The following is a 24,395-nucleotide window of genomic DNA, read 5'->3' on the forward strand; positions in this document are numbered from 1 at the left end:
CCGCCAGCGGCCCGACCTTCCCGTGGGACACCCGGGAGCTCCTTTCTGCAGGCAGGGAGGCCGGCGGGGTCCTAACAGGTGGCTGCCACGGTCCCCCGGAGGCTGAGTGGTCAGAACCGGACGTCCCTGCGGCCAGCTTGCAGTCCACGGGGGAGCCCAAGGGGGCCGGGCGGGCGCCCTGTCCTCTGACATGGGACGTGGGTGGGGCTGCAGGAGGCGGGAGCTGAGGGCTCTCACGGTGAATTCTCAGGTCAACGTGTAGCACCGGAGAACGGCCGGAGGGGTCGGTCCTTCTGGGCAGACGGAGGGCAGCATGAGCAGAAGCCGGGGGATGTGCTCTCAGAGGGGCTGCAGACCCCCGTGGGCCCAGGGCGCCCGCGACACTCCCCGTGTGAACACAGCCACGCTTCTCACTGCTTGTGTTCATTCTGGAAAAGGTCATCGTTTTTCGTGAAGTTCGCGACTTCCGTTAACGGGTCGCGGGCTTGCTGTCCCCTCTGGGAGAACGCGTGAATGCGTTTTGGAGAGCGTCTCCCTTGTATCTCGTGGTCACACCCGTGGACCTGAGCCACCCGCGGGAAGGAGTCTTGTGAAGTCGTCTGCTATTTTAGGGACGCAGAGGGGAGCTTTATGGAAGCGTCCGAGGATGATCACAGCCGAGAGCGGCAGGTCAGCCCATGACAGGTGCTAGTGAGTCTGCCCCCGGGCGACGGCGAGGTGGGCGCTGACACTCTTCCTGTTGCAAAGTGCCAGAGTGGCAGTTCTGAGATGACCCTGGGTGGCGAGGTCAGGGTGCAGAGCCTGGTGCGCCCCTTGCGGCTCGGGCCCCGGCGGGTGACTCTTCACAGACAGCCGCCCACACATCCCGTGGAGGCCAGCCACGAGGACTCAGGTGTGCGCACGTGCCCTTCGGGGGCCGGTGTCGGGGGTGTGTGGCACGATGCACAGGGGCCAGCAGGTGACGGTCTGAGGGGGTGGTCAGGAGGGAAGCTGGAAGAGAGAGCTGGCTCCAGGCTGGGGCTGTGTGGGTGTGCCAGCTGGGCTGTGGGGCGGGCAGGGTGGGCCCCTGCGTGGGAACCGACCTGAGTGCAGGTGTAGGGCCGGGTGGGTGCCCCAGGGTGACCCTAACCACAGCCCTGGGGGCCGCTCACCTTCCTGAGGCTGCCCTGGCCTCCGAGGGGGTCCCCTGCCTGTCGTGCTGCACGCTCTGTGGTCTCTGGCACCTGGTGGTGAAAGTGCAGGTGTCCAGGCCCCGGGCAGGTCACTAACCTGGGATTTGTCCTGTCGCCCCCCCTCCCCCTCCAGGAGAACCACTGTCGCCGCATCAAGATCCTTGGCGACTGTTATTACTGCGTGTCCGGCCTCACCCAGCCCAAGACCGACCATGCCCACTGCTGCGTGGAGATGGGCCTGGACATGATCGATACCATCACGTGAGTGCCCCGCAGCGACCGTCCCCGCGGCGACTGCCCCCGCGCTGTCCCGTCCACTCTGCCGAGAGCCAGGCCGCATGGTGAGGCGCGTGTGCCTCTGGGACCCCCTCCTCTGCATTTGGCTGGGATGGCATTTCTTCATCCGTGGCCGTCCCGGGCATTGTCGGGATGGCGTTAGTGGGGCGGGAGGAAATACGCTTTGTCGCGTAGCCAGGCCACGCATCCAGGGAGTCAGCCGGGTTCCGCTGAAGTAACTGCACGTGCTCGGCCTTGCGCGCCTTGGCGTCCAGGTGCCCCGTGCCGAGGGGCCTTCGAGGGAACAGGTGCGCGTCGCCTGGACACCGCGGGCCGGCTGTGTCCACTTCTCAGCCAGCCTGTCTCGTCCCGTCAGGCAGCGGGATGAAGAGTTAGGGACCCTCGGTCGGGGTAGGGACGGCGTGGGGCCGGGAGGCTGCGCCGGTGGCTGGAGCACCCCCGTGCCCACGTCTCAGCAGCTCAGAGGGGTGGGTGCAGCCCCGCAGGACGGGCTTAATTCACAGGGACCGCTGTCGGCATCCACACTCAGAGCTGAGAAGTGGCAGCAGCAGCGTCGTCTGGGGAACAAGAAAAGGGAGAGAGAGAGATGCAAACGAGGCGGCTCCGAAGTGTGGACAGGTGTGGAGGTGGGGTGTCCAGGAGGCAGGCAGCGCCCTCGGGGACAGGGGTGGGGGCCCTGCGGGCAGTGGGTCCCTGTGCCAGTGGTGGCGGGTCTGCGCCCACGCCAGGGTTGGGCCGGGAGAGGCCCCGGTGAGGCCAGCGTGCATCCAGACACTGGAGCCTCTGCCCTCGAGGGGGAGCTGCACTGGGGCAGGCGGGCAGGGCCGGGTAGGAAGCACAGGTGCGTCTCCCGGATGGTTCGGAGGCTCCCCCTTGCGACGGTGTCCTCTCCTGTCCCCGGCCGCGTCCCAGCCATCAGAGCGCCGGGCACCACGTGCCACGAATACGCCTGCGGTTCGCATCGCGTCCTTTGTCAGCATGTGACGTCCGCTCCGTCGTGCGTCACCCCTCGTGTCACAGCCCGTGCTGTCTTGTGTGACGTCGCGTGGGGCTCACGCCCAGCAGCTCTCACGTCGCGGCCACATCAATGTGGAGCACGGCCTGGGTCACGTCCTGTGTCGTTCTGGGACCTTCTGGGCCAAAGTGAGGTTGTGCAGGGGGAGGTGCGGGGAGGCAGGTGTCCACTCCCCCGTCAGCTGGTCAGGGGTGCGTTCCCGGCAGGGCCTGGCCAGGCTGCCGCCGACGGCTCGTGCCGTTGATGTCCCTGAGGGGGGTGACGCCGGCCGCCCCTGCTGGGGGCCTCCTGGGGGGACCTGGTGCCCCCGCCGCCCCCAGGTCTCCTTGGGTGGAGAGGCGCCCAGAGGCGTGCTTGGGACGCCTGGCTGCTCAGCGGGCTCTGGGCCTGCCCTGGTGCGCCCCACCTTCGCCGCACTTGGGCAGCCTCAGAGGGATTTCTGTGACCGTCTCCTGGCTGCCCCAACCCGGAGTTCTGCACCTCCCCTCGGGCGTGGCTGCTGCTGTGCCGTGTGGAGAGGTGGATCCGCCTCCTGTCTGCCCCCTGCTCCGTTCCCTCGGGGCGGTGGGGGCCCCTTGGCTGTGTCTCCTGTCCGCTGAGGCTGAGCTCCAGGCTCCCCAACCCTGTCGGCCCTGAGACCCGGCCTTGGCCTCGGAGGCCGCCCACCCCGGGGCCAGTGGGCATCTTCCCTGGCCTCAGGGGCTGCCGTCTGCGTCGGCTCCAGATCCCCAGAAGCTTCCATGGCCTCCTGGGATTCTGGGGCCCGGTCTCTGTCTCCAAAAACTGGGAGTGCGTGCTGGGCGCCGTCCCGGCTTGGACAGGGGCGAGGGCCACCAGAGCCACAGCTCGGAGCCGGCCTCCTGCCCACGGTGAGCCCCTCTTCCGTTCTCCGGGGGCCCCAGCGCAGGGCGCCGCCTGTATGCGTCCGCCGCACGGTGGGCCTCACGCAGGGACGGGCTCCTGGGGGGCCACTCCTGGCCTGCCGGTGGCCTCCCTCACCTGCCGCACCGCCCCCTTCTGACACAGAATCGTGCGCAAACGTGTGTATTTGTGTTTAGCCTGGAACTCTGTAAACGCGAAACTTGCCCGAGAAGAAGCGAGGAGCAGTGGCCAGGGCGGGTGTCTGGCCTCTGGCCGGGCTGTGTGCTGCTGTGCGTTGGGCCCACGGCCCCCCGGGAGGATGGCGGCTTCCTTCTGGGCAGGGCCTGTCAGTCTTCTCCCTCGGAGCCCCGAATGCGCAGCATCCCCGAGGCCCTGCTGCGGCCTGGATGGCTAGAGTGAGCTGTGGGCGACCGGCAGGAAGGTGGTGCTTGCAGACGCCCCTCACCAGGCCGCGGAGCGGTCGGCTCCAGCTGGGGGTCCTCGGCGCACGGGGGAGACCCAGAGCCGGGGGCTGGTTTGGGCCGGTTGTGGGATTCTTAGAGCATCTGCTGCAGACCCTGTGTGCGGTTCCAGGGTGCTCAGGGTCGGGGGATGCTGCTCCTTCGGCCCCGAGGGTGTTGCCTCTCTGGCAGTACACGCAGTCGAGGTGCAAACACGAGAGTCTCTGGACTTGTGAGCTCAGGACAGGCGTGTGAGGGGCTGGGTGTTTGCTGCCCCTGCATGAACATGGTAACGGTGATGGACGGCCTCTCCTCGAGGGCAGGTGTGTGCAGGCCCTGGCCGCCAGGGTTCTGAGCTCTCCTGAGGCTGGGGGGGGAAGGCGGGAGGACATGTGTGTTCCTGGTGCAGCGGGTGGGGGTGATCTTGTGCTCTACTCCATGGCAGGCACGTTCCCGTGGGAGTAACAGGCGGGAATGTTGGCACGCTCTGTGTTCAAGACCGCGCAGGGCGCTGATGTGGAAGCGGAGGCCCAGGGCTCCCTCCTTGCGGGGTGGGCGCCGCTCCTGGGGTTGGGGGCTCTCCGGTCGGGCTGGCCCTGGTGCTCTGCTGGGTCCCCATCAGCTGGAGCCTCAGTGCCCCCCTCCGCGGCTCCTCTGTCCCGGCCCCTGAGGCTGCAGAGCGTCGGGTCGCACAGCCACCAGCAAGCGGGTGCTGCCGTTGTGCCAAAGAGACGTTAGCCGGACACGCTTTGCTCCGGCTCTGGTGTTTGGGGTTACGTCTCTGTGAGACCTTCCCTGATGCGCGTTTTACTGAGAAGTGAGTGTCCCGGTAACTGCATCTGTTGGCAGATGTTTGAGGCAGAGCTTTCCAGAGCAGGTGAGGGTGTGTGGGTTATGGGATTTGGTTGGCAGCTGGCTGGGGTGCTGCGTGCCACACGTGGGTCCCCGCCTCCCCGTCCCTGGGCCCCTTCCTGGCTGCAGAGGCGGAAATGTGAAAAACGCTCAAGTAGACCATGTCCTGCTTTTCTCATTCAGGTTTCTCTGTCTTCCTTTCCTTTTGCAAATTTCAAAACAAAAAACAAAACAATTAAAAAAAAAAAAACCCAACCCAAATTTTAACCTCATTTTGTTTTTCTTGGCGCCTCTCACTAGAGGTTGGGAAATGAGTGATAAAGTTAAAATTGAGAGAAAATACGTTCATCACGTGTAAAAGTCAATAGGTATCAAGGACACACCGTTCAGACTCCCAAGTAACCCGTGCTGGCACGCGGACTTCTGGACGTGCACCGGGGACCCCGGACCCGATGCGAAACACTGTTGTTCTGGGGGCTGGGCCCTCGGTGGGTACAAGGGGCGGTGATGGGCGCCCGGCCACGGAAGGCTGGGCCAAGGGAGACGCGGTCCTCACGGCCTGGGGGAGGGGGTTCCTGCAAGGGCGACCGGCACCCAAAGGCCTTGGTGATGGGCCCTGGGGGATGGGGGTGAGGGCCTGGGAGGGCTCCCTGGAGGCTGCATCTCAGCTGGGCCAAGTCGTACTAGGAAGAAGGTGGGCGCACATGAATCAACTGCAGTTTTGAAGCAGGAGGGAGGTTGGTCCCTGAGCTCACGGGCTACCTGCTATGCTGGGCGGGTGGGGGTCTGCCCCGGGCTGGGCGCTGGTGGGGTTGGCTCCAGGGTGGCGGCCTGGCCCCTGCATGTCTGTGGTTTCCCTTGTGGCAGACTTGCTAACCACAGGGCCACCGTGTCCTACGCCGTGGCTCGGCCTCCTGGTGTGGTTGGGCTTTGCCGCTCATGCGGAATGCCCGTTGGACACCTGCTGTGGGGGCCACCTGTGGACAGACCAGGGCGGCAGAGGGGCTGGTCACCTGGCTCAGCGCTCCCTCTGGCACCTGACTGTGGCCGTGCGTCCCAGAGCCGGGCGGGGACCCCATGCTCCCGCCTGTCCGGGCTCCCCTCACGGGTGTACACGAGGGCCCAGCTCATGCCCGTGACCTGTTTCTTGCAGGTCGGTGGCCGAGGCCACTGAGGTGGATCTGAACATGCGTGTGGGGCTGCACACCGGCAGGGTCCTCTGCGGGGTCCTCGGCCTGCGCAAGTGGCAGTACGACGTGTGGTCCAACGACGTGACCCTGGCCAACGTCATGGAGGCCGCCGGCCTGCCCGGGTGAGTCGAGGGGAGGCGATGCGCTCCGGGCCAAAGGACTGGTGCAGGTGCTTCTCGGAACCACCTGGGAGGGGCTTGCGGGGGGCCCCCAGGACCCCCGGCCTCTGCAGGAGACACAGTGGACGGAGAGGAGGTCCGAGGCTCGGACCACCTGGTACTGTCACTTCTCTCTGCTCGTCCCCTGCGCTCACCCGAGGAAGGGGGGCCCCGTGGCCTCACTGTCTGGAGGGCACACCAGCTTCCTCCTGGCACTGCGTGTCCAAGTGCCTGGGCTGCCCCTGACACTGGGAGCCTGAGTCCTGGACACGCCCGCGGGGAGGGCCGCCTGCCGCTGCCTGCAGGCCCTGGGCATGGCGGGGCTGCTGTGTTGCAGGAAAGTCCACATCACGAAGACGACGCTGGCGTGTTTGAACGGTGACTATGAGGTGGAGCCGGGTCACGGGCACGAGAGGAACAGCTTCCTGAAAGCTCACAACATCGAAACGTTCTTCATTGTGCCGTCTCACCGGCGGAAGGTAGGCTCCGGGAGGGGGACGGGGCCCCCACTCGCCTGGTCCTGGGCCTGGGCCAGGCCTTCGGGGTGGATGAGCTCCTGGACCCCCAGGCGGAGCCCAGGGTCCTCTCGGGGGCGGGGCCACCCTGCAACCGCCCCCCCCCCCCCCCCCACTGACCTTCCTGGGCCTCTACTCCTCTCCAGCATGCCAGGTCAGTGGTGGGGCTGCTGAGTGCTGAGGGTGCCATGCATGCCAGACAGCCCGTGACCCGCATAGGGGGCTCAAGGGCTGTGTGCCCAAGGAAACGGATTTGGGTGTGATTAAGGGGGCCTAGTTCTTCCAGGGCTCAGGTGAAGGGTTCAGGGCACAGAGGAGGGTCTCAGGGCACAGGTGAGGGGCGCGGGACACAGACAGGGTTTCAAGGCACAGGCGGGGGGCATGGGGCATAGGCAAGGGGCATGGGGCACGGGGGGCGGGCGCGGGGCACAGGCAGGGGGGCGCGGCATACAGGCGGGGGTGGCGGGGCACAGGTGAGGGTCGCGGGACACAGGCAGGGGGCATGGGGCACAGGTGAGGGGCGGGGGGCACAGGTGAGGGGCAGGGGGCACAGAAAGGGGGCCATGGGGCACATGCGGAGTCTGGGGGCACAGGCAAGGGGCACGGGGCACAGGCGGGGAGAGCGGGGCACAGGCAGGGGGGATGAGGGGCACAGGCAAGGGGCGGGGGCACAGGCAGGGGGCGGGGGACTCAGGCAGGGGATGTGGGGCATAGGCATGGGTGGGGGGCACAGGCGAGGGGCAGGGGGCATATGTGAGGGATGTGGGGCACAGGTGAGGGGCAGGGGGCTCAGGCGGGGGATGCGGGGCACAGGCGGGGTTTGCAGGGCCTAGGCAGGGGTTATGGGGCAGAGGTGGGGAGCAGGGGGCACAGGAGATGGGCTGGGGGCACAGGCGGGGGGCGCTGGACACAGGTGGGGGTTGGGGTACAGGCGGGTGATGCGGGGCACAGGCAGGGGGCGAGGGGCACAGAAGCAGGAAGCAGGGGCACAGAAAGGGAGGCCACGGGGCACAGGTGGTGTCTGGGGGCTCAAGACGGTGTCTCAGGGCACAGGCAGGGGTCGCGGGGCACAGGCGAGGGGCGGGGGCGCAGACGAGGAATGGGGGGCACAGGTGAGGGGCAGGGGGCACAGGTGGGGGTTGCGGGGCACAGGTGGGTCGAGGGGCACCGGCGGCCCTGGTGCTCCTTCAGGACATAAGCAGGTCGGCTGCGAGGCAGAGCTTGAAGCTTCTCCGTCCTGCGTGTCCGCGGTTTGGGGCTGTGCAGGCCCTGTGACCTGGGGCCCACGGCCGAGGGGCTCCCTGAGCTCACTCCTGAAGCAGGGGCAGCTCTCGCGGGCCAGAGGAGGGCCGGGCGAGGGGTCGCCTAGGACCCCAGCACAGCAGCAGTCACCCAGGCAGGTGGGGCCTGCGGGGCAGGACCCCGGGGGTCTCTGGGCGCTGGTCCTCGGTCATCTGCCGCCCGCCAGCCAGCGACGTCCAGGCCTCCGGGTCCCTCTCTGGCCGGGCCCCAAGCCCCCCACTGCTGCAGGCCCAGCTCCGGGCCTCGCTCTGGGTCCAGAGGCCCCGGAAGGAGCCGAGAGCCGTCCCCCGCCGGTCCCGCTCGCCTGTTTGGCGTCCGTGTCCCCGTGAGGTCGTGCCCGGCCCGGGGGCAGCTCGGGGCTGCTCACGGGCCGTCCCCGGGCCACCTCTCTGCACAGATATTCCCAGGGCTCATCCTGTCCGACATCAAGCCAGCCAAGAGGATGAAATTCAAGACCGTGTGCTACCTGCTGGTTCAGCTCATGCACTGCCGGAAGATGTTCAAGGCGGAGATCCCGTTCTCCAACGTCATGACGTGTGAGGATGACGACAAGGTAGGAGGGCCGCCCGCGCCGTCCTTTGTGCTTCCTGACCGTGTGGATGCTGTCCGGGGCTGGGTGGCTTTCGTTTCCCTGTGAAAATCTTCCTATGCTCTTGCATTTTTTTTTTTCCATTTGGCATTCCCCGTGCTTCTCGGTAAATTCGTGCTCAGATCCTCGCTGCCGTCTGCAGGTTCACGGTCCTCAGATGCTCTGTCGTGAGGTCTGGAGCCCCGGCCACGGCCTGTGAGACCCGGCCGCTGTCCCACAGACCCGCCCTCGGCCCCCTCCTGTCCGTGGCCTCCTGCCAAGCACCTGCTTGCCTCTCCTCCGTGGCTAGATCGTGGAGTCCGCGGAAAGCGGCCTCCCCTGGGCTCCCCGCCTCATGACCTGGCTCCCGGGAGTTTCTAGTTTTCCCCTTGGGTTGGTCAGAGGCATCCTTGGGTTTTCTCCTCTTCTGCTGGGTTGGGGGACGGTGCCGCTCCGTGCGGGTCCCAGCATCTGCTTCAACCACATGGGCCTCCTGTCTGGGGGTGTGGGCGGAGACCCCAGCCCCTCCAGGGGCGACCCCGGTCCTCCGTGGGGGCAGGAAAAGCCTGGCGCATCGCCCCTTCCCCTCCTGTGTCCTTGCGTCCTGGGCCCCCCCAGCCCAGTGTGGCTCCGTCCACGACTGATTCCCGTTTCCCGACACCATGCCGTCTGTCCCCCGCCATCCTGGGTTTTGTGCAGTTACGAGGAATTCCATCCCTGCAGTTTTAGGGGCTTTTCATTCAGGAAGAAGCCAGATTCTGCTGGCTGGCACTCCCAGGGGTTTATGGCCTCTAAGGGTTTTTGTGGATTTGGCCATGAGCTCACGTTTGTGAGAATTTTGCTGGGATGTGAATTCCATCGGCACTGACTCCGCGCACCCCCCCATACGCGGGGGCTTCACGTGTGTGGCCGGTGGGTTTGGACATCCCAGGCGGGCAGGCATGTGCAAGAGTGTTCCTGAGAGCGGGTCCCGTCGGTGCAAAGCCACGTCTGAGAGCGTGGTCCTCACCGTCCCCCCCCACGGGGGGCAGGGTCTCCCCATGTCGGTGTTTACTGGTGGGGTTTTGGGGGGAAGCTTCCTGCCCATCTCGCTCAGGCCCTGTGTGGCTGCAGTCAGGATGACGGGCTCCGCAAGCTCTCTGGGTGCATCTGCCACCTGCCCGGCCTGGGTTCCCACGTCGTGAGGGCCCCTGGCGGCTTCCCTTTCTTACCACGTTCTTGTGCATCTGTAAGTGTGCCTGCGTGAGTGTCCATGCGTGTGCATGGCCGTGTGTGCACGAGAACACATGCCTGTGCACGTGCGCGCCGGCCCTTCCCTCCCTTCCTGTCGTCTGATGTCGCTGCTGGATTCCTGCCCCTCCTGGGAGCACAGGGCCATGTCCCTGAATCCTGGCCTAGCCCCTGACCCCTGAACCTCTGCAGTGCGGGATGCCTCTCAGGTGGGGCCGTGCACACCTGCCGACTCTGGTCCTTTGTCTGTTTGCTGGGGACAGCGGGTCCTGGCCTTGGTCGGGGGTCGCCCCCGGGGTGGAGACGGGGAGTGACAAGGCCGGTGGTTCTGAAGGGCGGGGGTACAGGCACCGAGGCCGGGCCAGGATGCCAGCTGGGGAGCTGGGGAGGTGGCTGTGGGGTGACCCTGCCGGGCAGGCCCTTCTGCCCACAAGCACTGTCCCCACTGCCCCCCAGGGCCTGTGTCCCCGTTGAGATGGGGTCTCTCACTGGCCCTGTGTCCCGGTCGTCCATGTCCAGGCCTGAGTCCTGCGCAGGCGCCCTTGTGTGTGGCCGGGGCTGGCTCTCTCGGTTTTCTGGACGAATGGTTGTAGCTCTGACTTTGGCGCCTCTTTTCCACCCTGTATTATTGTTATTATTGTTATTACTACTACTACTATTATTATTATTATTAGGTTTATTTATTTATTCATGAGAGAGAGAGAGAGAGAGAGACAGAGACACAGGCAGAGGGAGAAGCAGGCTCCATTCCTTGCAGGGAGCCTCATGCAGGACTCGATCCCGGGACCCTGGGGTCACGCCCTGAGCTGAAGGCAGACGCTCAACCGCTGAGCCCCCCAAATGCATGTCACTCGTGTGTGTGCTCAGGGCCGCTGTGAGTCAGCGTGGGCATCGTGCTGTTGTACAAACCCGCGGTCGTGGGGGCTTGACCAGGAGAGAGGTTAGCTTTCTTACACTTAAAGTGAATCTGCTCTTAAAGAGAGCAGGCAGGTGGGGGCCCACGTGGCAGCTTCATGATCATCTTGAGCCAGACCCGTGACCCTGTTCCGGCCTGCCTGTCTGCCGTCATCGCCACGTGGCCCAGCAGGGATGCTGGGGCTCTGGTCATTGCGTCCTTGTTTCAGCTGGCGGGAAGGACGCAGAGGAGGCAAGTCCATGTCGGCCCCCAAGCTGGCTCTCCTGCCCGCACAGCCCCGTTCCCCCCACGTCCCCGCAAGGCCTGGTGGCGAGCAGAGCGGGTCCGGGTCACCTCTCCTGCCCGGGGTCAGCCGGCCCAGTCCGGCCTCCCGACTTCCCGCAAGGGCCTCTTGCTCCCGGCGGCTCTGCCTCACCTGGGTCTCTGCGTGGATTCCGATGCTTCCCGCTGGCAGCACGCCGTGCCCCCCCTCGTTGTGGGTCGCAGACCGGGAAGCTGGAGCAGAGAGGTTAGGGGCACCCTCGGGCTGCACGGCTGGCCCGCACCCAGGGCTCTGCACCCAGGCCTCGAGCCTGCCCTCCGGCAGGTCAGGAAACAGGCTCAGGCGGCCAGAGTCTGCACCAAAACGGGCACGTTTCCTTGTGACCTTGGCTCTGACTTGTTTTCCGAGGAAACACGATTGTTGTGGAAAGTCCAGGGAAGAACGACAAAGAGGGAAAGCGTGGCCTTGCCGCGGGGCGGGGGGGGGTGGGGTGGGCGCGGCGGAGGTCCTGCCCTCGGAGCAGCTGGGCCCTGGTGGAGCACGGACCCGCTGCTGGTCGCGTGGGAGCAACCTGCCCAGCAGGGGTCGTGGGTGACGGCTCTGTCCTAACCTGTCCCACGTTCTCGCCAAGTTCCGGAGGGGGGCGGTGATGCGCCACCCTGGCCGCACGCAGGTCCGCGGTGGCGCCACGCAGTGTGCACACTGGGGCCCCCGGCGAGCTCCCTGAGGTCGCGGCTCCCCAGGATGGGTGCACCCGAGCTAGTGACGGGCGCCGCTGGGTGGTGCGTGTGGCTGTGCCCCGGGTCGTTCCCTCACACCACGATCCCCCTTCTGCTGTGCCACATGCCCCCCTCCCCAGCCCCCGGCCCCCCCCACGGACGGCTCTCCGTGCTGACCTCTGCACTGAGGACATCGTGGACGTGGACCCCGGGATGCGCCCCGTGACCCTGGCTCCTCCTCACTCGGGATGGAGCCCCGGGTCCCCCGTCCCCCCGTGGCCGGCTGGCGTTCCGTGGGGCGGGCGGGCCACCGTTTGCGGGACCCGTTGAAGGACGTTTAGCTTGTTCCCGACCGTGACTGTTAAAAATAAAACCGCAACATTCGCTGCGTTCTCTTTCGTGGGGACGTAAACGCTTATTATCTGGGACAGATGCCCAGCTTTGCCGCGGATGGGTCTTGTTTTTGGTTTTTGGTTTTTTTTAAGAAACCGCCAAACTGTTTCCAGAAAGACCGTCCCATACCACGTTCCCGGCAGCCACGTGTGCGAGACGCAGCTTCTGTGCGTCCAGCCAGCTTTGTGCGGTCTCTGTTTTAGAAAATGTTGGCTGTTCTAACACATGTGTAGTGACTTGCGTTTATTGGCATCTCCCAGGTGGCTCGTCATGCCAGCCACCTTTTCAAGTGCTTGTTTTCTGTCCGTATATTTTCTCTTCTTTGTTGGCAAAATGTCTGTCTGCTTTGTAATTGGAGTGGGTTGTTTTTTTTTTTTTTTGGTACTGTTGACTTTTCGCAGTTCTCGATGAATCCTGGATCTGATTCTACTGTCACACGTGTAGCTTGTCTTTCCGTCCCGTTCACAGTGTCTTTCCCAGGACAGAGGTTTCAAATTTCAAAGATGTCCGATTTACTGATATTTTTTTCCTTTCTGGACTGTGTTTCTGGTGTTCTAAGAATTTTCTATGTAGCCCAAACCCTAAAGATTATCTTCTAAAAGTTTATACTGCTATGTTTCTTCTTCTAAAAGTTTATACTGCTATGTTTTCTGGTTAAACTTATGGTGCATTTTGAATTAATCTTTTATATATACATATATTTTATCATATTTTTATTTTTACTTTTATTTTTATTTTTTTATTTTATTTTTATTTTTATTTTTTTTACATTTTTAAATTTAAGTTAGATTTGCCAACATATAGCATAACACCCAGTGCTCATCCCGTCAAGTGCCCCCCTCAGTGCCCGTCACCCAGTCACCCCCACCCCCCGCCCACCTCCCTTTCTTCCACCCCTTGTTCGTTTCCCAGAGTTAGGGGTCGTTTGTGGTTTGTCTGATTTTTCCCACTCATTTTCTCTCCTTTCCCTTTTATTCCCTTTCACTATTATTTATATTCCCCAAATGAATGAGACCATATAATGTTTGTCCTTCTCCGATTGACTCATTTCACTCAGCATAATACCCTCCAGTTCCATCCACGTTGAAGCAAATGGTGGGTATTTGTCGTTTCTAGTGGCTGAGGAATATTCCATTGTATACATAGACCACATCTTCTTTATCCATCATCTTTCTATGGACACCGAGGCTCCTTCCACAGTGTGGCTATTGTGGACATTGCTGCTAGAAACATTGGGGTGCAGGTGTCCCAGTGTTTCACTGCATCTGAATCTTTGGGGTAAATCCCCAACAGTGCAATTGCTGGGTCGTAGGGCAGGTCTAGTTTTAACTCTTTGAGGAAGCTCCACACAGTTTTCCAGGGTGGCTGCACCAGGTCACATTCCCACCAAAAGTGCAGGAGGGTTCCCCTTTCTCCACATCCTCTCCAACATTTGTGGTTTCCTGTCTGGCCAGTGTTCCCCATTCTCACTCTCATTGTGGTTTTGATCTGTATTTCCCTGATGGAAATACAGTGATGCGGAGCATTTTCTCATGTGCTTGTCAGCCACGTCTATGTCTTCCTCTGTGAGATTTCTCTTCATGTCTTTTGCCCATTTCAGGATTGGATTGTTTGTTTCTTGGGTGTTGAGTTTGATAAGTTCTTTTTATAACATGTGAGGTTTAGGTTGAGAGTTCCTTTTTTTGCGCAGGGATGACCAGTTGGTCCAGCACCCTTTGTTGACTCTTCCATTGAATTACTTCTGCAGTTAGTCAAATATCATTGACCATATTGGTGTGAGGCTGTTTCTGGACTCTCTATTCTGTAGATCTCTGTGTCTCTCCTGTCACCAGTGCTGTACTGCTCCAACCAGAGTAGATACACAATCAGTCTTAACCTTGGGTTGAGTGATTTTGAGAAAAATGAGCTATTCTCATCCCCTTCCTTTTCCATTTGTAGTTAAGATAAGCCTGTCTATCTATGAAAAAATTCCTGTTAGGATTTTGATAAGAATTACCTTAAACCCATGCACTGCGGGGCACCTGGGTGGCTCATTGGTTGAGCATCTGTCTTTGGCTTAGGCCCTGACCCGGGGTTCTGGGATCGAGTCCCACACTGGGCTCCCTGCATGGAGCCTGCTTGTCCCTCTGCCTGGGTTTCTGCCTCTTTCACTGTCTCTCATGAATAAGCAAATAAAATCTTTTTTTTTTAAGAACCTGTGCACATCAATATGAGGAGAATCGACAGCTTTACTGTGTCATGTCTTCTCATGGATGAGCACGTGTGTCCCTTTGTTCATTGAAATCTTTGATTTCTTTCATCAGTATCATATAGTCTTCAGCATACAAGTTGTGTATGTGTTAGATTTGTAGCTAGTACTTCGTTTTTCTCCATGAGTACATATGGCACTGAATTTTGACTTTGGTCTTCACATGCTGATTATTAGTTTAAGAAATACACTTATTTTTAGAGAGAATGAGAGTGCACAAGCAGGGGGAGGAACAGAGGGAGAAGGAGAAGCTCAAGCAGATTACCTGCTGAGCAGGGGGCCCAAAGTGAAGCTTCATCCCAGGACCCCGAGATCATGCCCAGAGCTGAAACCAAGATTCAGACGCCCAACTGACTGAGCCACCCAGGTGCCCCAAGAAATACCTTTTTTATGTTCATCTTGTATCCAGTGACCTTATGGAATTCATTTGTTCTAGAGTTGTTTCCTCCCCTACATAAAATTTTCTATGTACACCACTGTGGCATCTGCAAAGGGCCAGTTTTCTGATGTTCTTTTTTTCTTTTTCTTGCCCTATTGCAATGGCTGGGGTTGCTGAAAGCACTCCATCTTTCACCAGCGAGTATGACAGTAGCTGTCAGTATTCTGTAGATCTTCATCAAGTTGGAGAACTTCCCCTCCCTCCCTAGTTTTCTGATCTTGTTTATCAAGAATGAGTGTTGAATTTTGTCAGATTCAACTGTCAAATTTTCTGTGTTAATTGACAAAACCATGGGATTTTTTCTGTATTGCATCGATGTGCAGATGTGTAAAAGGATCTGCATCTCTATTCATGGTCATGGTGCATGCTTCTGTTCTTAGGCTGCCGAATTCTATTTGCTGTTTTGTTAAGGATTGTAGCATCGGTATTGAAAGAGATGGCCTGTAGTGTTCCTTTTTTTGTCTCGTCTCGGTCTGGCTTTGGTATCAGGATGATTCCGACTTTATATAAAGTGAGTTGGAAGGTGTTACCTTTTCTGTTTTCTGGAAGAGATGATATAGAATTGGTATTAATTCTTATTTAAATGTTGAGTAAAATTCTCCAGTGAAGCCACCTGGAGCTGGAGATTCATTTTTCGGGAACTTTACAGTTATGAGTTGAATTTCTTTAGTAAATTACAGGGCTAATCTCATAATCTTTCATGTTAGGTGAGTTGTGGTAGCGTGTGTGTTCCAAGTCGTTCATTGATCTGAGTCGTCAAATTAAGGTGTGTAATTGTTCACAGTATTTCCTTATTACCTTTTTGATGTCAGCAGAGTCTATAGTATAATTGTTTCATCCCCAGGTTTGTTAGTCTCTCTTTCTTTTTTTCTTTGTCATGCCTGCTGGAGATCTGTCAACTTTATTGATATTTTTCAAGAACCAACTTCTGTTTTCTTGCTCTGTGCTGGGTTCCGCCCGCATCCACACAGAGTGCCACATAAACGTCGCATGCCCGTATTTGCAGACGCAGGCGTCTCAGGGCCAGTGATGCGCTAAGTCACCTGGGATCTCAGGTGGTGGAGGCACGACCGCATCTCGGCCCCGCACCTGCACCCCCAGACAGCAGGCTGAGGGAGTGGAAGAGCTTTTTCTTCAATAAGTGGAGGATTTGACATTTTTTTCCCTCCATGGCGGCAGCGGAGGGCATTGAGAACCGCATCGGAGAAACTCAGAAACCGCTCATCGTTCTCTGCAAACGTCGTCTACACCACGCCGGGCACGCGCGTCAACAGGTACATCGGCCGCCTCCTGGAAGCACGCCAGATGGAGCTGGAGATGGCAGACCTGGACTTCTTCACCCTGAAGTACAAGCAGGCTGAGCGCGAGCGCAAGGTAGGTGGCAGGGGCCCCGGGAGCCACTCCCCCCACCCCTCTCCAGGCGGCGTGGTCCCCGGGTCTCGGGTGCCCCTGCGGGGACCTTGCGTGTGTCCTGGCAGCTGCAGCCACTGATGGGCGGTCTCCGTGTCTCCCAGTACCACCAGCTCCAGGACGAGTATTTCACCAGTGCCGTTGTGCTGGCGCTCATCCTCACCGCCCTTTTCGGCCTCGTCTACCTTCTCATCATCCCGCAGTAAGTGTGACAGGCCTGGCTGTCGGGGCAGGAGGGCGCCGGAGGTCCTTCCTCATCTGCTCGTTGCCCCCGTGGTCCCTGGCACCGGGACCGCACGAGCCACAGCCCGTTGTCCCCTGGTTGCAGTCAGCCGTCAGGCAGGCCCTGGTGGCACACGTGTGGGACGCTCACGCTCAGGTTCTCGTGTGTCATTTACACAGTCCTAAGACACAAGATATTTTCAGCGCCTTTCCATCCACCCAACGTGTACCCTTGACTTCAGGACAGATTTCGAGGGACGTTGATTTCTAGGTGCACGTCATCTTCAGATATGTTAAAGTGAGAAATAGTGGCCTCTGGAAAGGAAGAGAAATGTCGTAATTTAATCAGTTACCCAAAGTCCAAGTGAGTTTGGCAGTGTTTGTTTTCAGGAGGAAAGTCCACTTTCCTTCCAGAGAGGCCAGTTTCTTAGACCCCCTAGTGGAGTGGCTCTCCTCTGGTTTCCAGAGTTTCCAGAAAGCACAGGGAGCTGCTCCGTCCCCAGATGCTGTAAACACGGCGACCACCTGATGGCCCCGTGTGGGGATCAACCTTTTCCTAGAAAATCTGCTCCCAGATGACTTGGCCCAGGAGGGCAGTGCCCAGCGGCAGGTCCTCCATGAGGGAGGACCTCTCCATGGGCCCCGCTGGTTAGGAGTTGGGGGGAAGACAGAAAGGGACTTGGTGGAGAGGTCGAGGGCACTTGTCAGGCACACCTTGCTTGGCCCCAGCCCGCAGTGACCCTGCATCTTCTGTTCTAGGAACGTGGTTGTCCTCTTGCTCCTGGTATTCTGCATCTGCTTCCTGGTGGCCTGCGTCCTGTACCTGCACATCACTCGGGTCCAGGTGCGTGTGTGAGCGTATGTCCAGACCTGCCATTGCCTGGGTCCAGGTGCATGTGTGCATGTGTGCTTGTGTCCTGTACCTACACATCACTCAGGTCCAGGTGTGTGTGTGTGTGTGTGTGTGTGTGTGCGCGAGGTGTGTGGGTGCGTGTATCCTGTACCTGCATATCACCTGGATACAGGTAGTTATGTGTGCATGTGTCCTGTATCTGCACATCACTGAGGTCCAGGAGTGTGTGTGCATGTGTCCTGTGCCTGCACATCACCTGGGTCCAGGTGCTTGTTGTGTGTCTCCCTGACCTGCAATCCCCTGGCCCAGGTGTCTGTGTGCCTGTGTCCTGTACCTGCACATTACCTGGGTCCAGGTGCCTGTTGTACTTCTCCCTGACCTATGATCCATGTGGTCCAGATGTGTGTGCATGTGTGTCCTGTACATCACCTGGGTCCAGCTACTTATGTGTGCGTGTGTCCTGTACCTGGACATCACTCAGGTCCAGGAGTGTGTGTGCATATGTCCCGTACCTGTGCATGACCTAGATCCAGGTGTATGTGCGTGTGTGTGCCTTACACTCTGCTTGGGACAGGTACACATGTGTCTTGCATCTGTATATCACCTGGGCAGGTATGTGTATTTGCCTGTGTCCTTTACCTGCACATCACCTGGGCAGGTCCATGTGTGGCCTCCGCTTGTCCTCTTGACAGGACGGGTGGGGTGGTGGAGAGTAGCAGGAGCTCCTTCTGGGGGGGTTTCTCCCGGGTTTGGGGCAGATGTGCTGTTTTTTTTTTTTTCTGTATTACAACAATTTTCCACGCATGTGTTTGCTCCATGAGTGTATAAGCAAACTGACTGTGAAGATGAGCAGCGACCGGCCTCAAAGCTAGGACAGGCCCCGTGGAGTCCACGCGTGACCAGCGGCATGCAGGTGGCGCCCACGTCGGTCTCTGCGACCAGCAGTGTTCACTTTTCAGAAGAGCGCGTTACCCCTTTGCATGTGAGCGAATGCGTGCGCAGGCTCAGGAGTTGGGGGCGAGACGGGGGGCGGGTCTCAGCACCCGCGCTGGCAGTCCCCGCTCCTGCAGGGCTGTGGGCGTGCTGGCCGACGGGACCGTGGCTTCGCAGGTAACAGAAGAGCCAGCTCCCGTGGCATCTCCCGCAGAGAGCCCACGAGCTGCCCTCCCTGCACCCTGGCGTCTCCAGGCAGCCCCAGGGAGCAGTGTGTCCAAGCGCCCCGCGTAGGAGGGTCCCTCCCCAGGACCTGGCCTTCCTCCTCGGCTGGGCTGGTGCCCGTCCCCGGGGGAGTCTGGAAGCTGCGGGCCAGGAGAGCAGACGACACGAGTAGAAAGCAGGTGGCGGGCGGGCGCGGCCCCGCTGCCCGTTCCTGGCCACCCCCGCTCCCAGCTTCGGCGTCAGTCCCGTCCTCCTGCTGCTGCCGGGCCAGTGACCGCGGCCTCGGAGGTCCCAGGGCGCACACACCCGCTGGCTCCCGGCTGCGGGCAGCACTTGCTGCAGGGCAGGGGCCCGCAGGCTCGCTATCGGCGGGGTCCCGTGGGGCGGTTGGGGGGCCATCACCTGCCCCGGCGCGTGGAGTCCTGGCGCCGCAGCCCGCCCGCTTCCCCTTCCTCCACCGTCTGGCTTTCAAGACCTGGTGCTGCTGAGCCGGGTCCTCTGGAGTCCTCGGTCAGGAACCCGTCCCTCCAGTCACGCTGCTACCCTGCGCCTGGGCGGCCGTGGGCCAGGGGTGGTGGCTCTTCGGGGCCGGCACTGGGGGAGGAACCCTGGGCCCTCCTGTGCCGTGTCACAGGCAGCAGATCCGGGCTGGTCTTACCGTGCGCCTCTTGCTGTGTTTATGACCGAGGCTGAGAGTTCTGACGTTTCAACAAACGTTTCAGGGGTCACGGGGCGCCGCCAGGCCCGGACAGCGCCCCAGCCCCCAGGAGGATGCGCCCCGGCTCTGCAAGGGCGGCTGCCCAGTTGACACCATCCCTGAATCTTCAAAAGGCCATTTCTGCGTCGGCAAAGCTGCTGCGTCAGGATGGGGCGGGGGTGGGGTCGTGGCAAGAGCAGCAGCTCCAGGCCGTGGGGTCCCCTCCCCCCCCCGCCGTGAGAACGCCGGGCCGCAGTGGGCTCAGCAGCATGGCTGGGGCGAGGGGTCTGCTGGCTTTGGGGCCTGTCACTGGGCGGGGAGGGACCCTCGTTCCCGGCATCCCTTCCCGGGTCCCCGGTTGGGAGGAGCTCGGCGGGTCGGGGGCTCCCTGCATCTCTGGGGGCCACTGGGCCTCGGCGCTGGCCGCGGTTAGGTCGGCTGGGGCGAGTGGCCCCGTGTCCTGAATGTCACCTCCTCTGTGTCTGCAGAGCGGGCCGTCCCCGCCCCCATAATCACACCGCGTCTGCCGAGGTCCCCGTGGGTGCCGATCACACGGGACACGGGCACTTTCCACCCACTCAGACCGGTCTCTCCACATACGTGTGTTGTGGCGGTGGCTTCCTTGGCACACTGTTCTGGTCGTGCTCCGTCTGAGTCCCTGCCCGTCCCTCTGGGGCTGGGAGTCACCTATCGGGGCAGCCAGCTGCTCTGGGGGCTCCTGCCCGCCTGTGAGCTCGTGCATGGAGAAGGCCCACGAGCTGGTCTGTGTCCGCTGTGGGCTTGTTGCTGGTGGGCCTTGAGGTCCCCAGGGCGGGCAGGGGGCAGGGGAGACGCCTGGCTAGCGGGGGGGGGGGTGGGTGTGAGTAGCAGGAACCCTGGGGCCCTGCGAGTGTGAGCAGATGACTGCCCACATCTCCGTTCTCGTGCGGTGGGGGTCCTGGCACGGAGCACCCGGCCAGGCAGGGGTCCGCGACCCTGAGCAGGGCCCGCGAGGAGGATCCAGGTCGCGCGAGGCCATAGCGCCCCGTGGTTCCTGCGGGCCCGCGTCCTAGCCCTGGCATGCTCTCTGCACCCGGCGAGGCGGTGTGCCCGGCCCTGTGCGCTCCACTGTGCTCAGTGGCCCCGAGGCCTGGGTCCCAAGACACCGGATCCCTGGATGTCACCGTGCGCTGTGGAGTGAGTGCGGGGGAGCCAGCGCCCGGGCAGCCGAGGGAGTGGAACCGGGCTGCCCGCAGTGTGGACGGAGTGACAGGCGCTCAGCGGGCGCCCCGGGTCGGAGGTGACCGAGGCCAGCCCCCGGCGGCTCGCTGGCTCTCTCGTTTCTGCAGAGCGTCGTGTGGCGCTGGCACGTGGGCGGTGGGAGCAGAGCTGTCCTGTGTGAGTGCATCCAGGACTCGTAAGTCCCTGCCCATCCGTAGGACATGCGGGAGCGGCTAGCGCCCGCCGCGTATGCCTTCAGTGAGTAGAGCTCGGAAGGAGGGCCAGACCGGGGGAGCCACGGGGGCAGATTGTGTCCTCTGTTCAGCATCGTCGTAGGAAGGCGCCACCGCTTGGCCAGTTGGCTGCCAAATGGGAACGGTGCATCCACCCCCCAGGCTGCCCCCGCCTCTGAGCCCCGCCTGCACACTCCAGGCCGCCTCCCGCTTCAGCCTCCCTGCACCCCGGGCACAGCTTGCTGAGCGTTGGCCGGTGGCCCTCCAGTCACCAGAGGCCACCAGAGGCCAGGCCTGGGCAGTGCTCCCAGGGGCTCCTGATGTCCACAGCGGGAGGAGCCCCCCTTACCCCATGTTTGCTGAGCGAATGCGTGAGCTGCGTATGCCTTGTCGGCCGGGCGAGAGTCCGTGGGCACATCTCCGTCCCGGCCGGGGGCGGACACGAGATTGGACAGGGAGGGAGGTGGCCAGCGCCAGGTGTGAGCAGTCGGGGCTGGCGCCGCTGCAGGGGGCTCCTCTCCCTGAGATCTGGGGGCCCAGCGTGTCTGTGCGGTGCGGCAGCGTCGGACTCAGGAATCCCGGACGGAATCTGGAACCAAGGCTGCGCCGTGGGAGCCGCGTAGGACGTGGAAGGCCAGCTGGTGGGGACAGGAGGGTTGGGACTTCCCCAGGGGAGGGCCGCGGAGGGGGCCGGCCCTGGCTGGCTGCGGGTCTCGTCAGCGTCTTGTGCAGGGTCCCTGCGGTCTTTATTTTAGTTTTTGTTTCGAATTTCACGAGCGTGAATCTAAAAAGAACTTTGCGCTTTTATCCACGAAGTCACGTGTTGACTATTGCAAACTGTATTTCAGCTGCCTTCTTTCTTTTAAAAAGATTTTATTTATTTGGGAGAGAGCAAGAAAGCACAATTTCGGGGACGGGCAGAGGGAGAGGGAGAAGCAGACTCCTTCCTGAGCCGGGAGCCCGATGTGGGACTCGGTCCCAGGACCCTGAGATCATGACCTGAGCTGCCCAGGTTCCCCCAAACAGATTTAAAATAAAATTTCTAGTAACGGGATCCCTGGGTGGCGCAGCGGTTTGGCGCCTGCCTTTGGCCCAGGGCGCGATCCTGGAGACCCGGGATCGAATCCCACGTCGGGCTCCCGGTGCATGGAGCCTGCTTCTCCCTCTGCCTGTGTCTCTGCCTCTCTCTCTCTCTGTGTATCATAAATAAAAAAAAAATTTTTTTTAAATTTCTAGTAACAAAAACAGCGTAAAACCTATGTGAATAACCTAAAACTTAAAGTACCTAAAAAAGACACAAGTATGTGTAAATCCTTGTTATTTAATATAATAAATAACAATATATAAACTTAAAAAATACATAACATAGTAAAGATTTAATGCAATAAAAATGTCAAATTAATCCGTTCATTCCAGTGCCAGAATCACAGCGTGGGGCACACGGTGGCAGGTGTGGTGGTTTTTCACTGAAAGACAGTAGATTTTGTTTCTTTTAATTTTGGCAGCGTCACCTGGGAGAGGAAGCCTGGGCACAGCTGAGATGTGTGGAGGGGGGGCCTGGGTGGGGAACCAGCGGCACCAGGGCGCAGCCCATTCTGTGCTGTGACCGTTCCTGCGACCCGAACCAACTCTAAGAAACGCCTGTGTTCACAGTAATGTGTTTTATTGTCCAGTGTTTTCCCGGATGCCTGACCATCCAGATCCGCACCGTCTTGTGTATTTTCATAGTGGTCTTGATCTACTCCGTGGCCCAAGGATGTGTGGTGAGCATGTCCGCAGGCGGCAGGGTGTTGCGGGGGGAGCCCCGCGAGGTGTGCAGGGCTGAGGGGGGCTGTCTCCGGGTGAAGGGACACCCAGCCCCTCCCCAGTGCGCAGTAGAAGCTGGGGCAGGAGTCAGGGCAGGGGTGGGGCGCTGAGTACCAGGAGGGAGGCAGGGCCGCAGTGACGGTAGGGGGGCCGAGAGGGCACGGGCGGTCTGGGGGGCGAGGGGGTCTCTTGCTTCTCCCAGCCTACACTGGGAGGAGCCTGGAGGGCACAGCAAGGGGGGGCGGGCGGCACCTGGGGGCATCCCCTCCTTCCCATAGGAAACTGTAGCAGCGGGTGGGGGGTGCAGGTGGGGCTGAGAGCAGCTGGTCCTGAGCCCCTGTCTCCCTGCCACCCCTGCCCCTGGCTCCTCCTCCCCTGCCCCTCCACCCCTGCTCTTCTGCCCCTGGCTCCTCCTCCCCTGCCCCCTCTGCCCCTGCCTCCTCTGGCCCTGCTTTCTCTGCTCCTCCTCCCCCTTCACCCCCGCCCCCTCCTCCCCCTCCCCCTCCGCCCCTGCCCCCTCCACCCCTCCGCCCCCTCCAGGTGGGCTGTCTGCCCTGGGCCTGGAGCTCCAGCCCCAACAGGACCCTGGTGGTCCTGACGCCCGGCGGCCAGAGCGCACTGCTGCCCGCTGCGCCCTGCGAGTCTGCGCCCCACGCTCTGCTCTGCGGCCTGGTGGGCACGCTCCCACTGGCCATCTTCCTGCGAGTGTCCTCCCTGCCCAAAATGATCCTGCTCCTCGTGCTCACCGCATCCTACATCCTGGTCCTGGAGCTCAGCGGCTACACCCGGGCCTCGGGGTAGGTGCGCTGCTGCCGGGCCCCCCTGACACACGCGTCGGGTGCTGCCTGCTTCCGCGGCTTCTCCGTGTGTCCATTTGGGCCCAGGGCCAGCGAAGCCTCAGTTCGGGCGGGAGGTGCTGCAGCCGGGCCGGTGGCAGGTGCTGCCGACTGGCCTGCCCCGGGGGCACGTGGACGGGTCTTGGTACTGAAGAGGTTTCCCTCCTCACCCCCCCGACCCCCCCAGGGGCAGCGCGGTGTCCGGGCGCAGCTTCGAGCCCATCATGGCCATCCTGCTGTTCTCGTGCACGCTGGCCCTGCACGCCCGGCAGGTGGACGTCAAGCTGCGGCTGGACTACCTCTGGACGGCACAGGCAAGAGGCGCTCCGTGTGCTCCACGGAGGGTGGGGTGCGGCAAAGGAGCCCCTGGGGAGGGGCCGTGCGGGTGGAGGGGCTAGTGCTGGGGCAGGACGGGGACCAGGGGAAGCTGGGCACAGCCCCATGAGCCGCGCCTGACAGGCACAGGAGTTTGGTGGCATCCTGAGCAGTGAGCTCCCCATCCCCAGAGGCGTCTGGCAGTAGGGCTGCCGCGCAGAGTGGCTCAGCCTTTGCTGCGCTGCACGGGACAGCGGGTCTCCCCAGGGTCATGGGAGTGTCCAGAAAACACTGACTCTTGCACCGCCCACCCAAGTTAGTAGGTGTGCTGGTGCAGGTATGCGAGCTGTCAGCCCCGAGCCCGGGGAGGGAGGGGATGACTACCGGAGGCGTGGGCTGTGCACCTGCCAGGTGACCAGCACACCGGTGCATGTCTGGGCCAGCCGGGCATGCGCGAGGGGCCCCCCTCGCCTCTGGATGGGAGGCCTTCCGGCCTGCTGGACAAGTCCACCCGTGCCACTTGCAGACGTCTGGACCCTGGGTGGAGGGCCTCCCTTGGCTTCCCCGGCTAGAAGTGGGCAGGGGGCACGCCCTAGAACAGAGACGGTGGATGCGAGCTCTCAGGAGCTTTCTAATCCTGATGTATTACGAAGTTGCTCTCTAGCGTCTGAGGCATTTAATTGTGTCTGGTCTTCATGGCAGCCCTGCCCAGAGCATGGGCCTGCAGGTGGGGAGCAGGGCAGTGATGTGACGTGCTTGGGCCCGGGTGGCTGGTACATGGCCCAGCGGGGAGGAGCCAGGGTCTGGGTGGTGTCCGGAGCAGGGGGGCAGTCGCCTCATCCTGGGAGCCCCGTGTCCAGCCTGGGGCCCCCCTGGGGACCAGGATGCAGGGAGAGCCAGTGTTCGATGCCAGACAGGTGGAGCCCAGAGGATTGGGGGGTGAGGTCGCCCTCGCCGAAGAAGACCATGGGCTGCAGAGACCAGCACGGACACCTGGAAGTGATGTTTGGTGGCCGTGTGGGCGCCCTGTGGCCTGGTCCGAGTGACACATAAAACCTTCCAGCCTG

At 61.5% G+C, this 24,395-nt stretch overlaps 1 protein-coding gene across 3 annotated transcripts in view; it reads left to right on the plus strand.

The window, feature by feature from the left end:
• The window catches only part of ADCY1 (adenylate cyclase 1), a 101,898-nt gene that overhangs the window by 44,369 nt on the left and 33,134 nt on the right, over positions 1 to 24,395 (plus strand). Inside the window, exons 5-14 of one of the 3 annotated variants that reach the window (XM_077850326.1) lie at positions 1,306 to 1,433; positions 5,812 to 5,970; positions 6,344 to 6,485; positions 8,221 to 8,376; positions 15,778 to 15,972; positions 16,113 to 16,210; positions 16,990 to 17,074; positions 22,045 to 22,134; positions 22,718 to 22,974; positions 23,201 to 23,327. In XM_077850326.1, the coding sequence (XP_077706452.1) occupies positions 1,306 to 1,433; positions 5,812 to 5,970; positions 6,344 to 6,485; positions 8,221 to 8,376; positions 15,778 to 15,972; positions 16,113 to 16,210; positions 16,990 to 17,074; positions 22,045 to 22,134; positions 22,718 to 22,974; positions 23,201 to 23,327 (1,437 nt within the window). Of the gene's footprint in view, positions 1 to 1,305; positions 1,434 to 5,811; positions 5,971 to 6,343; positions 6,486 to 8,220; positions 8,377 to 8,554; positions 8,693 to 15,777; positions 15,973 to 16,112; positions 16,211 to 16,989; positions 17,075 to 22,044; positions 22,135 to 22,717; positions 22,975 to 23,200; positions 23,328 to 24,395 lie in introns of those variants that run through there. The other 2 variants (XM_077850327.1, XM_077850328.1) reach the window with 2 other exon arrangements.

The sequence above is a fragment of the Canis aureus genome, chromosome 15 (assembly GCF_053574225.1).
Source record: "Canis aureus isolate CA01 chromosome 15, VMU_Caureus_v.1.0, whole genome shotgun sequence".
Lineage (NCBI taxonomy): Eukaryota > Metazoa > Chordata > Mammalia > Carnivora > Canidae > Canis > Canis aureus.